Raw genomic sequence first — 12,570 nt, forward strand, 5'->3', positions numbered from 1 at the left:
TTCATTCCCAGCATCCTGGAAGGAGACTACATCCCTGGAGAGGACTCTTTGAGCAATATTATAATTAGGACTTCTTTTTTTATAAAGCCATGTTGGGAGCACCTCTGTGGTGGGGAGGAGGCAGGAGAGCATGCCATCCCTGTGATGAGATGGCATGGCTCGGCTTGGCAGGCAGGAGCCTGAGCAGGTGAGGAAGCCAGCTGGGCTCTTTGGGTCTCGCATTGGGTGTTCCTCTTCCCAGCCACAATTCCTGGCCCTGGTTTCACTTGGGAAATGCAAAGTCCCATCTGAAGGGTGCAGCTGGGCACCAGCGCCAGGACGTGGACCTCTGCCCAGCTACCCTGGGAGCCTCTGAGAGGGTGAGGGACTCAGAGGTGGCGATTGCTGCTTTACAGGGTCCAGGACCCATATATGGCCTCCTGGATCCCATAGGCAGGAAGAAATCGGGGCGTAAGAGGGCACTGGATGAAGAACATCTCTCCCACTTGTGCACGTGGAAAAGGAGAGATGGGTCTTCGTGATTAAGTTGTGTTGCTCACATGATACCGCAAAGGAAGAAAAAGCTATTCTGTGGACAACCATGGCTTGCCACTTCTCACTTAGTAAGACCATCTACTTATCAGTTTAGTAACCCCAGGCGTCAGCTCATTTGCACATACATCTTCATTTGCGCAGTATTTGGCTTAACTGGAATACACATCTATCCTCCAAAGCTCTCCCCTTCCTTCCCTGCAGCATGCACTAAATTCCCTTATTATTCAGTGATTTCCATCCTTGTAGGATTAGAGATGAGGAGAAAGAAACACTCGTAACACTTTATATTCATTTTATAACTCTAAAGGATTCATTAGAAGATGCAGCTACAATGATAGAAGTAATGGATATACCTATAAATAAATAATGCTACATTTCTAATGACTTCCAATCATTTATAATAATTGCCTCACCAAAGTTTTTTTCCACTGCCTCACCATGCGAATATGAGAATGAAATTTACCGCTGCTAGATAATATTGGAAAAGTCTAAAATTTACATTTCCTTTGCTAAAACTTCATCTGTTAATTAATAAAATGTTACCTAACAACACCCCCACAGGCATGTTGCTGCTTTTGCCTGCTGTAAGTTTCGACAAAAATAAAAGCCTATTTGCAAGAGCATGTTTATGTGCTACCAAACTAAATTAATACATCACTTAATAAGGAAATGGGATTTGGTCTACTTTGAAGGAGGGGGTTAAATGACAGGGTGAGAAGGGCAGAAATAGGAAAGCAAAGGTTCACAGCCAGCTCTGCGGCCAGAAGACAGCTCTGCTGCCTCACACATCCGCTCCCAGGCCCCGGGGGTTTGCTGCATCTCTCTGCAGGCCGGATGGGTTTCCAGGCTATGGGTGCATGGCAGGGGATGGCAGACCTCACAGAGTTCTTCTTCTAGATTAAGTGCAAGACCTTCAGAGATGATGTCTTCATTTGCCAAATAGGTTTTTAATCCCCACGGGTGGAGAGGAGGGCTCCAGAGCATGCTCACGTACTGCCTGTCCGCACAGCCTCCTGCTGGTGCCGGGGCTGGTTTCCCTTATGGATGGACTTGCCAAGCACCTCCCAGAGCCTCTTGAAATGGTGTGTGCAAAAAGCTGGAAAAGCTGTCAAAATCCATGCAAGTAACTCTTCCCAATTCTCTTCCTCTTTCTCAGGGCTTTTACAGAGAGATGAAAGCTGGGCCGCATTGCTCTGAAGAGCAGAAATCCTTGCCAGCGAGGGGCCTGGGGCGGGCTGCTGGTGAGCAGGGTGAGGTGCCGTACACTGAAATGGGGATTACGGGCAGGGGGGTGCAGCTCCCCGGCAGCTGACGAGGCTCGGCGGCCAGTATGCTGCACCCGTGGCACACGATGCTGCCAGAGAGGCTCACACAGGCAACACCGTGGGCTCCAAATGCAAGGGACTTCTCCCTCAGAGAAAAGGAGGTGAAAGACCACCCTCCCCAGCATGTTTTCCCCCTTTTTAAAGCCCCTGCTCACGCGAGGGAGCTCCCACACAAGCCAAAGGGCAGCAATGGTGTTTGCAGTGGTGATGCAGAAACCCTGGCTTCTGCGCATCACTCCTTCAGGGAATGCGCTGCGCTGCTTTGAGATTACAAAAAAAACCCCACCCTGTTGGTTATATGGCTTTTGTGGAGCTTTACTTTTCTTCTCTCCGAAAAGCAATGAGAGGCTCAGCCCTGAAACCTCACTCAGTCCGTAGCGGTTTGAACAAGGATCTCACAGCCTGGCCCTCAACTGAGCATCCTCGGCCATAGTGGCCATGAGCCGAGGAAGGTGGCCCGGGGTCTCACACTGACAGGGGCTCCCTGAAGAAATCCCAGCAAACACCATCTGCAGCATTGCGGCTGCCAGCCTGGCCTGCAAGCAAACAAACTCGTGGGGATGAAACTATCCAATGCAAAAACTTCTCACACCATCTCCAGCATTGGTCCACACCAGGCAAACCCAAACCCTAAGGGATGAAACTCGGTTAGCAATGCGCTCACTTCTCACGTAAGAAACACAGCTGGCTCTTTTTTCTAGGAACACAAATTTAGTTGAAATGAGATAGATTTATTTTTTCCATTGAATGCAATACCTGTAGCTTGGTCCGGGGTGGGTGAAAACTTGTAACACTCCCTCCGTGGCCAGGAGAGTTTCTGTTTCCCATATGATGATGGCTAAAAATGGAAACCCCGCACAAGGTGACAAAGACAGACCATGAAACAGCCTCTGCTCGAGTGATGTGGGGTCTAATGCTGACCAGGCAAAGACAGGGACCTGGAGGGAGGGGGGGGAAATAAAGAAATGGGAGGACAGGCCAGGGTTATCCAATAAAAGAGCCAGAAATAGACGTTGCTTCTCCCTCCAGCCTGCGCTGTATCAGGGCTTAAACCAAGAAAAGCACACAAGGTGTGTTCTTGAATGCCTTCAGGGGCCTGCAGGCCTCTAAGCAATTTGGGATCTAAATAACTTTTTTTTTTTTTTGCAAAACCAGGGTTTGGATATTATTGCCATATTCACCCATAATACCTAAGCAAATACCTGCAAAGGGCCCAACCACCAGGCTGTCAGGCTTCCAGAAATGTTCTGCCAGATTTTTTGTTAGCTTGTTGAGAGTAGTGCATCTTTAGAGAAGAAATGGAGCAACTTAGACAGTGTAACAGTCAGGCTTTAGAAAAGCCGCATAGATGCTGCATCCAGCAACTCATTAATTTGCAGTAGTGGGCCACTTTTTTCCTGGTTTGTTAAGCTCATGTTATAAAGATAGAAATGCATCTGCAGCAGTAGCAGCGAAGTCCACTTGCAAATTGACTCCAACTGCCCTAATTCTTAGCAAGAGCTTATCTTTCATTTGTGCACACATGCTGTGTCTGGTGGGGAGCGGGAAACCGTTCTGCAATGCCAACGGCCAGTCCTGATACACTCTGCAAGCGCAGCTCGGCTGCCTGCGAGGGCTTCTCTTCGCCAGGGTTTGCTTCGCCGTTGCAGAGATGTCCTTGCCATGCCTAACCCACCTCCCTGGAAGAGGCGTGAGCCCAGCCCAGACACACGCAATGCACAGAAGGGCCCAGCGGATGCCCACATTTTTCCAATGCCACATTCCAGTCCCATTTTAAGGGAGTGCATCAAAAACAGGAGCAAGAATATATTTTCCCTCAAAGCACAAGTCTAGGCTGCAAACCAAGCCCTCTGTAGTAAGATCCATGCTTTATCTAAACAGTAGAGGGCATGTTTACTCCAAGACAAGCAACTTAGCATTTTGTAAACAGTTCATGGTGCTTCTTGTTCACCCAGTTAAAATAAAATACTGACGCATTTGCACATACTGGTAGCAGAGTCAGCAGCATGTTCCTTGCTCCCTCATTAAAAAAAAAAGAAAAGAAAAATATTAATGATTCTCAGAAAAAAACAAAATCAGTTATAGAGGAATTAAGCCAACTCTAATTTGTAGGAAAAGATCTATTAATCTGTCTCTGACTAGGTCAACTTTTACTTTGAGACTTTTGGGAGGACAAACTCACAGTGTCACCATCCTCGCCTCCCCACAAAAAGAGACAAATTAACAAGAGAAGTTTCTTGATAAAAGGAGCAAATAAGGATCCTGTTACACATGGATAGATTCTACCAAAGGGAAAATACAACTTAAAATGGGAGAATGGTATCTGATGAAACGTCCGACAGCATCAGCTTTTTGGTGGGGATGGGGGATGCCTTCTGGCACCCAACATGGATGGGCTCAGCTGCCTTTGAGACTGATGGAGAAGCCACAAGGCATGCTGACTGTTGTACATGCCTCCGTGCAAAGCAGAAGTCCTCTTGCCCTCGTCACACTCTTGCTGTGAGGCCCTAATGGCTGGTGTGCTTCCATGGCTGTAGCTGTGGGATGTCTCTCGTACTCCAAGCACCATGTTGTAGCACTCTACTCCCTTCCTGCAGATGAAGTAGGTCACTTCTTCCTCTTCCAAAAGCTAAACCACAGTGCCTGTGCTGCCAGCTCAGGCTACGTCACACCTGATGAGCCACCATCCTGGTCAGCCTCAGCAATCCCTGCCCACTCTGGGCAGCAGGACAGCAGTATTGCCCATGGAGGGCACTCCATGGACACACGGGAAGTCCTCAGGATCGTACTCATTCATGCTGTGATAACAGGCCAGGAAAGGCTTTCTTACCAGTATTGTATGAGATCTCGCAAAGAGAGTATGTTAGATCTGCTCTGGAGATGGCCAACTCAAGGCAGGGGGTGAAAGCATTTGCCTAAAGCACTTGGGAATTCTTGGCCTGAGCTGAGTGTTGACTTGGAGCCAATGCTGTATCCACCAAACCATTACTTACTCAACCACTTGGACTGTGGGGGTGCTAACACAACATTCTTCCCTACGGTATGTTTCCTAGTGCTTATCTTGCTCTAAGTGTCTCTGAGTAGTTCTTAACATGATAAAATGTCATAACTGAAAAAAATAGATTATGAAACCCAGCTTACATACTTTGGCAATAGCCCAGCTCACTAATCTAATGAGGGCACTTCCACTGACTTGGGGTGGGCCTGAACTTCATCTTTCCTTTGCACAGCTAAGAAACTGGAACAAACACTAGATACTCAGTGACAGTCGTGTGTTGGTTAGGATTACTTGTAATGCACTGCAGTTGGAGTTGCACTGTGTGAAACAAGATGTCTGGAGCCATATCAGATCCCCACATGTGAGGTCCACCCCAAAGCCTGGAAGAGCTACCACTGAATTTAGTGAGGTTTAGCTCAGTCAGGTCTTCTGACTGCTGGCAGGACATTCACTTAGACAAGAGAGGTAGCCCGATGGGATTTGCACAGTTGACTTATGACCCCTTCAGCAATATTGAAACCCCATGAGACATTACGACACAGAACTGTAGGACAATTAGTTGTGTCATTGTCCAGGACCCCAGACTTGGGTGTGGACGATATTTACTGATTCACAAGAGCATACACCTTCTTTCCAGAAGCGGAGCTGCCTGTCCCTGTGCAATTAGCTACAGACATGTGGAAAGGGAGTCTCCGATCTTTCTTAAATATAGGTTACCCCTATCCCTCACGTGGCTACACATGCTCCTTAAGTGCCTGCTCCTACACTCACATGCCTAACAGGTGAGTTTGCACCTTCTATTTTGTGAAACAGCAGTGCAAAGCAGAAAACAAAGGAAAAAAAAATCATTTCCATCCTTGTGCACTTTGATTACATATTGATAAACAAAGAGAAAAGAAACAGCCACAAAGAGATACTACTTCTGTTCAAAGTTATAATGAATGGGAAGTTCTCCAGGGCCAGCATATCCCTGTGCAGGCAAAACCACACTACTGGCATTTTAGCTCTTTTAAACAGTCACCCAGTATTTCGGTTTCCAGCTCTCACTTAGATGTGTTCTCCACATTTCTTTCTTTTTATGTCTCCCCTTGAAAAAAAAACAAAGCCAAAATGCTTCAGAAATCTGGAATCTACTGAACAGATATGTGGTATTTTATAAACAGCAAGCAAAGCTAGACCTGAAAGACCAAGAAGCTGTGGGGCATCATGGATACTACGACCAGCTTACCGACTTCTTGTGCAGTGAGTAGGCTGGAGGTAAATTGCACTGACATTTCCAAGTAATTAATTTGCTGCTTTGCATTTAGAGACTGCTGTCTCTGTTCCAGCACCGGGTGCATGTTCTCCTGCACGATGGGAGGAAGAGGGATGTCAGGGGTGACAGCCCTTTAAGAGAAGCCAGGTGACTTGCCCTGTTATTACCTGGCTGTAATAATAGCTACGAACGACTCCTCCTTAATGACACAGGTAGGGCCAAATGTCGATGGCTAGGACACAGCTCTCCTACCAGTACTCTCAGTGTCTATAAAATTGGTCACGAGCTGAGCCAGGTGTGAGGACAAGGTCTTCCCTGTCCTTGGGCAGCCAGTCATGCTGTCTCCAGCTCACCTCGGAGCTCGCCAGCAGCTCCGCTGGGACATACCGTGCTGAGTAGGGAAAGGAAAACCAGGTCATCTACTGATTTGCAGTGCACATGCAGGTTGGGGTGGAGGGGTAGCACAGCTGTCTAACAATTATTTAAGCCTAGGACACAAAGCCTAAAAGACCTGATGAAGCCCTCAACCAGGCTCTGGCAGTGGAAGAAGCTTGCCTTGCCTCTGTTTTAATGAGAAAAGACTTTAGCTCCCAAGGCCTTAATGTAGTTAATTTCTCAACACGTTTGAAAAGGAGCACGAAAACATTCATAACAAAGGGAAAGGGAGAACAACTGTGGCTGCCAGTAGCGAATACCCCAGAACTTTACAGACTAGACTTCCCCATGGCCACTTCTAGGGCTGTTTCCCTCATGAGCATTTTAGCAACCTGCCCTTGCTCTGCTTCCTCTGGATGATTTTGTTTAGTTTATACTGGGTATCAGCAATCCCTCCACCCCAATATTTCTTAGCCGGACCAATATGCTGACCACACTCACTCCAGGCTGCAGATGTGCTAAAACCAGCACAAGGTGAGGGCTGTGCTGCTCCTTGCAGGGCAGTGTCACCTTAAGTTAGCATTAAGTCACCCCCAAAATTGCACTAATTTTCTCTCCCTCTGCCATTTTAAACATTTACTCAGCCCCAAAGAGTTTTGCTCAGAAGCAGACTTGAGCTTTCCAAGCCATGAGGAACATTGTGGCTCCTGGGGACTGCAGTGCAGTGCAGTGACACTGTTGCCTCCGGTAAGTGACCTGGGAAATGCAGAACGGGGTTTCTGAGTGTAAATCAAGTCACATACCAGGCACATAGTTACTCCCCCAACAGCAGATTCATACCACAGCCAAGACTTCAAATTAGCGTCTTCTGGTTTAAATAGAAAGGGTCTTACCTCCTGAACTGAGGAGCACACAAGAACAGTAGACTGTACCATGGTAAAAAACCCCAAATCATAGAATCATAGAATGGTTTGCATTGGAAGACACCTTAAAGATCATCTAGTTCCAACCCACCTGCCATGGGCAGGGACACCTTCCACTAGACCAGGTTGCTCAAAGCCCCATCCAACCTGGCCTTGAACATATCTAGGGTTGGGACATCCACAACTTCTCTGGGCAACCTGTTCCAGTGCCTCACCACCCGCATGGTGTAGAATTTCTTCCTTATATCTAATGTAAATCTACCCTCTTTCAGTTTAAAGCCATTACCCCTTGTCCTATCACTACATGCCCTTGTAAAAAGTCCCTCTCTGCCTTTCTTGTAGACCCCCTTCAGGTACTGGAAAGCTCCTATAAGGTCTCCCCAGAGCCTTCTCTTCTCCAGGCTGAACAACCCCAACTCTCTCAGCCTGTCTTCATAGGAGAGGTGCTCCAGCCCTCTGATCATCTTCATGGCCCTCCTCTGAACTGGCTCCAACGGGTCCGTGTCCTTCTTATGTTGGGGGCCCCACAGCTGAACACAGTACTCCAGGTAAACAAACAAAAAGACCTACGTGGAACATGCCAGAGCTGACTAGAAATGCCCACAGTGTAAGGACTCCACTGACAATTTTAAAACATCCGGTTTTCCCCCTATTAAGCAAAGTCAAAACACAGGAATCCTCTGCAAAAAGAATGGTGATTCTCACTCAGCTGTCTACATTACACCTGCATCTCAGCCACCTTTTACTCCACAGGGCAATTACCAATGAAGCTTAGACAGACTTATGTGAAATAACTGGGCACTGCCTTGTAACAAATACATACACTTTTAGTTGCTACCTGTGATTGGCAAAACGGTCTTTGAAAATACAAACACACTCCTGAAAATAATGCAGCTTTAGTGATAAGCACCATTCAATCCCCAGGATGTTGGCTGTGTCAAAAGCTTTCCTTTAGTACAGAACCCCTTCTCAAAGATATGTTTATTGACGCCAACACAATTAAAATAAAAGAGAGCCTTCAGGTTAATACCTGAGGTGGTGCATCGCAGTACACTTCTCCTTCTTTTCTTCCTCCAGGAGGAAGATCAGCTTTCTTTTGCGGGATGTTTTTAGTGCAGCCTGGCTAACAACATCCTGGAGATGTCCTAGGACACACAGATATCCCTGCTCTCCAATGACTCGCCCTGTCATCTCTACAAAATCACTTACGTCTCTCTGACCCTTGTCCTTGCCTGTTTTAGTAGGAAGCTCTTTCAGCCTTGGTACAATGTATGCAAATGCTTGGTGTGGTCACCATACACAGAAAAAAAAGGGTCCTGCAAGATATTAATTGTGAAGAACCCGATATATAACTCTTATGACTTCAAGCTCTTTTGGGTTCTCTCAACAAGACCTGCCTCGGTCACTCCACTGGAATCGGTCGCTTCACACTAGAAAGAATGTAGTGTAATGTATCATAATTTGGGTCCACCTTTCTGTATCAGCCTTGTCTGTGATACGAGTATGTTAATACAAGCAGTTTTACCATTCTCTTTCAGTACCTTCATAGAAATGCAATTTCCCACTCTGCTAGGAGAAAAAAGAAACGTCGTCTTTTCTGATCTCCTAGATAATTTAAAGCACTAGTTGTGGTGCAACAACATTTGCTCCAGTGATTTATAACAGAAGCCTGACTAGCAGCTCAGCATGTATTGCCAGGACAATGGGTGTTTTTAATATCGAAAGCTGCTACATTTATTGGCAGTTGACATGCATACATTATTGTTTCATTGAATGAGGTCCCAGGTGGGAAACAGCGACTGAGGGTAGCTACGTGAGCCTCCAGCTCAGCAGAAGCTTGTTCGTCAGCTTCCTCTACTGCTCCCATCACAAAGGCAGCCCAAACTCCAGTTCGCTACTTGGCAAAACCGGAATTGGAGTTTTGTGTGACTCATACTTAATTGGCACATATGTCCATGAGCGATACAGACCCACCAGCTCCCCTTTCCGCAAAGGCATTTCAAAATGGGTATATGTTCTTAGAAAAAAAATAATCACAAGGATGATTGTCTCTACCTCCATGCTAGTATTGGGGTCAAGGTCATCACACTCTGATTCCTCTGAGCTGTTTGTCTCCTTGTTCGGCAGCATGAAGAGGAAGAAAGAGAACAAGAGGTTAGAAGAGAGATTGGTTAGACAGGGCGGAGCAGCACGGGAGTTGTGAGCAGCATGGAAATGGGTAACAGTATAGAAAATGCTCTAACAAACCAAACAAAAACCAAACCAACAACAAAACAGGGGAAGCAAAGGCAAAGACATGCTTTTGCTAAAGAAGAGGCAGTGATTCTGCAAGACGTTCAGGTAGTAAACACAGTGAGGAAGCAGCAGGAGGAAGAACTGTGGCCACCATGCTGGAGCAACTGCTTCCCTCGGGCCCAGTCCTTCCCCAGCTGACTGCAGGGCTGCGGGGTGGCTGCGCAGTGGGTGCGAGGGGCGCCGGGCCGCAGTGGCAGGGTTCCTCCCTTTGCACATGCCATGGCTATTTCACTAGGCTTACAAGACGGAAAGCCTCTACAAAGGAAAACACTTAATCATGGGCTCTCCCGGAGAGGGGTGGATCCAAAGGACATGCTCAAGTGCTTTCCTGAATCAAGGCTGGGCTTTGGTTGTGTCAAAATCACAAGTGTTTGCTTGCCTCTGTCGGGAGGGAAAGCCCCAGATTAGTCCTGAGCAGGCCTCATGGTCGGTTTATAGGGATGGATCCTCTGAATTGGAGCACAGTAGGCAGGCACCCAGAGCAGAAGATGGAGCTTAACCCCACAGTTCTCAACTTTTTCCATACTGGGAGATCTCAGAGAGAGAGAGACAGACACAGACACACACACACACACACAGACACACACGAGACCCTCTCCTGGCAAGACAGAGTCAGCTTCTCTGCCCTGTCTGATAATATGGAAAGGAAAAGGTCATTGAGACCATCTCCCCAGAAAAAAAACCTTAAGTATCTCAAGGTTGAGAACGCCTTATCTTAAGATGTGGTGAAATACTGGCCTAAGGAAAACTCATCGATTTCAGTAAGGCCATTGGTTCATCCAGTGGTTTTCTCACCACTGCGGCTGCTCTGATGGAGCTGCAGATTGGGCTAGGTCAGAGGTCAAATAAATCACTATTGTCCCAATTTTAAGAACAGTTATTTAACCATATATATAGTTGCTTTTAATGAAGATTACTTACTTGCGTGTGGGATGCCAGGAAAAAGAAAACGAAAAACAAAGGCTGCATTTTATCTTGCATGCAAAAATCCTGCTAAAATGGATACTACAAAAAAAGAAAAAATAAGATAACTAAAGTGGGAAAAAAACCAAAAAAAACCAAAAAACAAACCCAAAATCGCCGCCCCCTCCCTCTCTCAGGAGAGGATGCTATAGGGGGTGAAAGGATGGGAAGCAGGAGAGCAGCACACAGCTTTCAGATGGCCTTACTCACTTTAACAGAGACTTTGTTCCCCAGAATATCCTTGGATTTACGTGGCCCATTGGCTTCATTTTTGCCACTGCTCTCCTTTTCCGCCCGCTTTCTCATGCGCAGGGTATGCCATGAACATGACTTCCTGTTGTACCAAAAAACGCAGCAATCAAACGGCAAATCATAGCAGGAAGGAAGGATTTGGAAAAGGGAACCCGCATCCACATTTGCGATTACTGCAATTCCCTAGAAGGTGAAAGCCACCGGCTGTATGTCTATCTCAATCTGAGCAATGAGAGTTGAAGTCAAAAACCAAACCAAACAGTTCTGCGAAGCAGATGTTGTGCCACACTTGCTGTTTAAATGCATGGAGCAGGAAAAAAATGCCCATGATGGAAGCAGGCAACTAGAACTTAGTCATCTGGTTTCAGGGACTTTGTCTTGCGTTGCCACAAATCAAAATTTGTTTTATTTTTGCTACAATTAAAAGGTCAATTCGGTCCTCAGTCTTGTTGGTTAAAAGCAGTGAAACAAACGTAAATACAGGAGAACGGTCTTAATAGATTACTCAGTACAGCAAATAAAAAAAAATTAAGAAATTCAAGGTGTTGCTCCCTACATGTTGCTCAGAACATGAATAGCTCGACAAATAGGAGCTACATCATTAACTTTCCAAGAGATAAGTCATTTCCTAGAATGCTGTGCCTCTCAAGACCAAGAATTTCCCATTTGATTTTGCCAATCCAGTTAGAGAGGACATCAGTCAGTCCATGGTGTTTGGCTAGTATCACAGCAGTACACTTTTCACCCCTCATTAATGCTCCTATGACCTTACTCTTGGAAAAAACCAATAATAGATCATGTCACCCTTTGTAAGAGCAATGCTGTGTTGACAACAGAAATTGCATATCAAAGCAGACATAAAAAATTAAGAAAAAACCAAAACAGTTCTTAATATGGATTTCATTTGGTTTAAATAGTGCACAGGTTGGGGGGGGGGGATTTGGGAAGGGATATGTTGTCCAAAGCCAAAAGCTCTCAAAACAGCAGTGTGATGAGCTGGGATCCAGGTTCAAAGCATCTGCCCACCTTTAAGTCATGCAAATTGGATTTGCATGTTTAAGCCCAATGTTTGGCACATGTCATGTCTACAGTACCTTGATACATTTTACAAAGCAAGTTGCATGTAATCCAACGATCACCTGCGATGCCAATAAAACGCAGTATGTTAGCAAGGTAGGACTCAAAGGACGCCCCACACAGCCGACGCTCCCCCACGAACACTGCATCTGAATCCTAAGCGGTTTTTGGTTAGACATCAACACCTGATGGGAGCTGTACAATAGCTCAAATGAAAAAAAAAGTAAACTAACGGCCTCCCAACAACTGGCTGCTACTGACACAAGATTGAACTGGGTCATATCGACTGGTTTTGCAACCAGGATTGGTGTCTCCACTGCAAACAGCTGGCACGGGCAGTCCTGTTTGAGCACAAGGAGCACCTGAGCACCCTGCACGTCTCAGCCGGACAGTAAGTGCTGGCTGATATTTGGGCGTTTCTGGAGGAGGTCCCAATTAGATGTGCAGAGCAAGGGAATTTATCCAACACTTCAGGACTGTTACGTTTTTCTTTAAGATATGGTAAGAGTCAAGGACGTCACTGATGGACTCCCTGACCTATCGGTGAACAATACATGGTGCCAACACTACTGG

The 12,570-nt window shown here is 46.3% G+C and overlaps 1 protein-coding gene across 2 annotated transcripts in view; it reads right to left on the bottom strand.

Annotated features, from left to right (window-relative positions):
* Positions 1–12,570, bottom strand: part of KALRN (kalirin RhoGEF kinase) — a 530,063-nt gene that overhangs the window by 15,410 nt on the left and 502,083 nt on the right. For both annotated transcript variants that reach the window (XM_059820280.1, XM_059820281.1), the window contains 2 exons: positions 10,879–11,002; positions 9,466–9,525 (listed from right to left, as the gene is read on the bottom strand). In XM_059820280.1, the coding sequence (XP_059676263.1) occupies positions 9,466–9,525; positions 10,879–11,002 (184 nt within the window). The remainder of the gene's footprint in view (positions 1–9,465; positions 9,526–10,878; positions 11,003–12,570) is intronic.

This window comes from Gavia stellata, chromosome 8 (assembly GCF_030936135.1).
Source record: "Gavia stellata isolate bGavSte3 chromosome 8, bGavSte3.hap2, whole genome shotgun sequence".
NCBI classification, from domain to species: domain Eukaryota; kingdom Metazoa; phylum Chordata; class Aves; order Gaviiformes; family Gaviidae; genus Gavia; species Gavia stellata.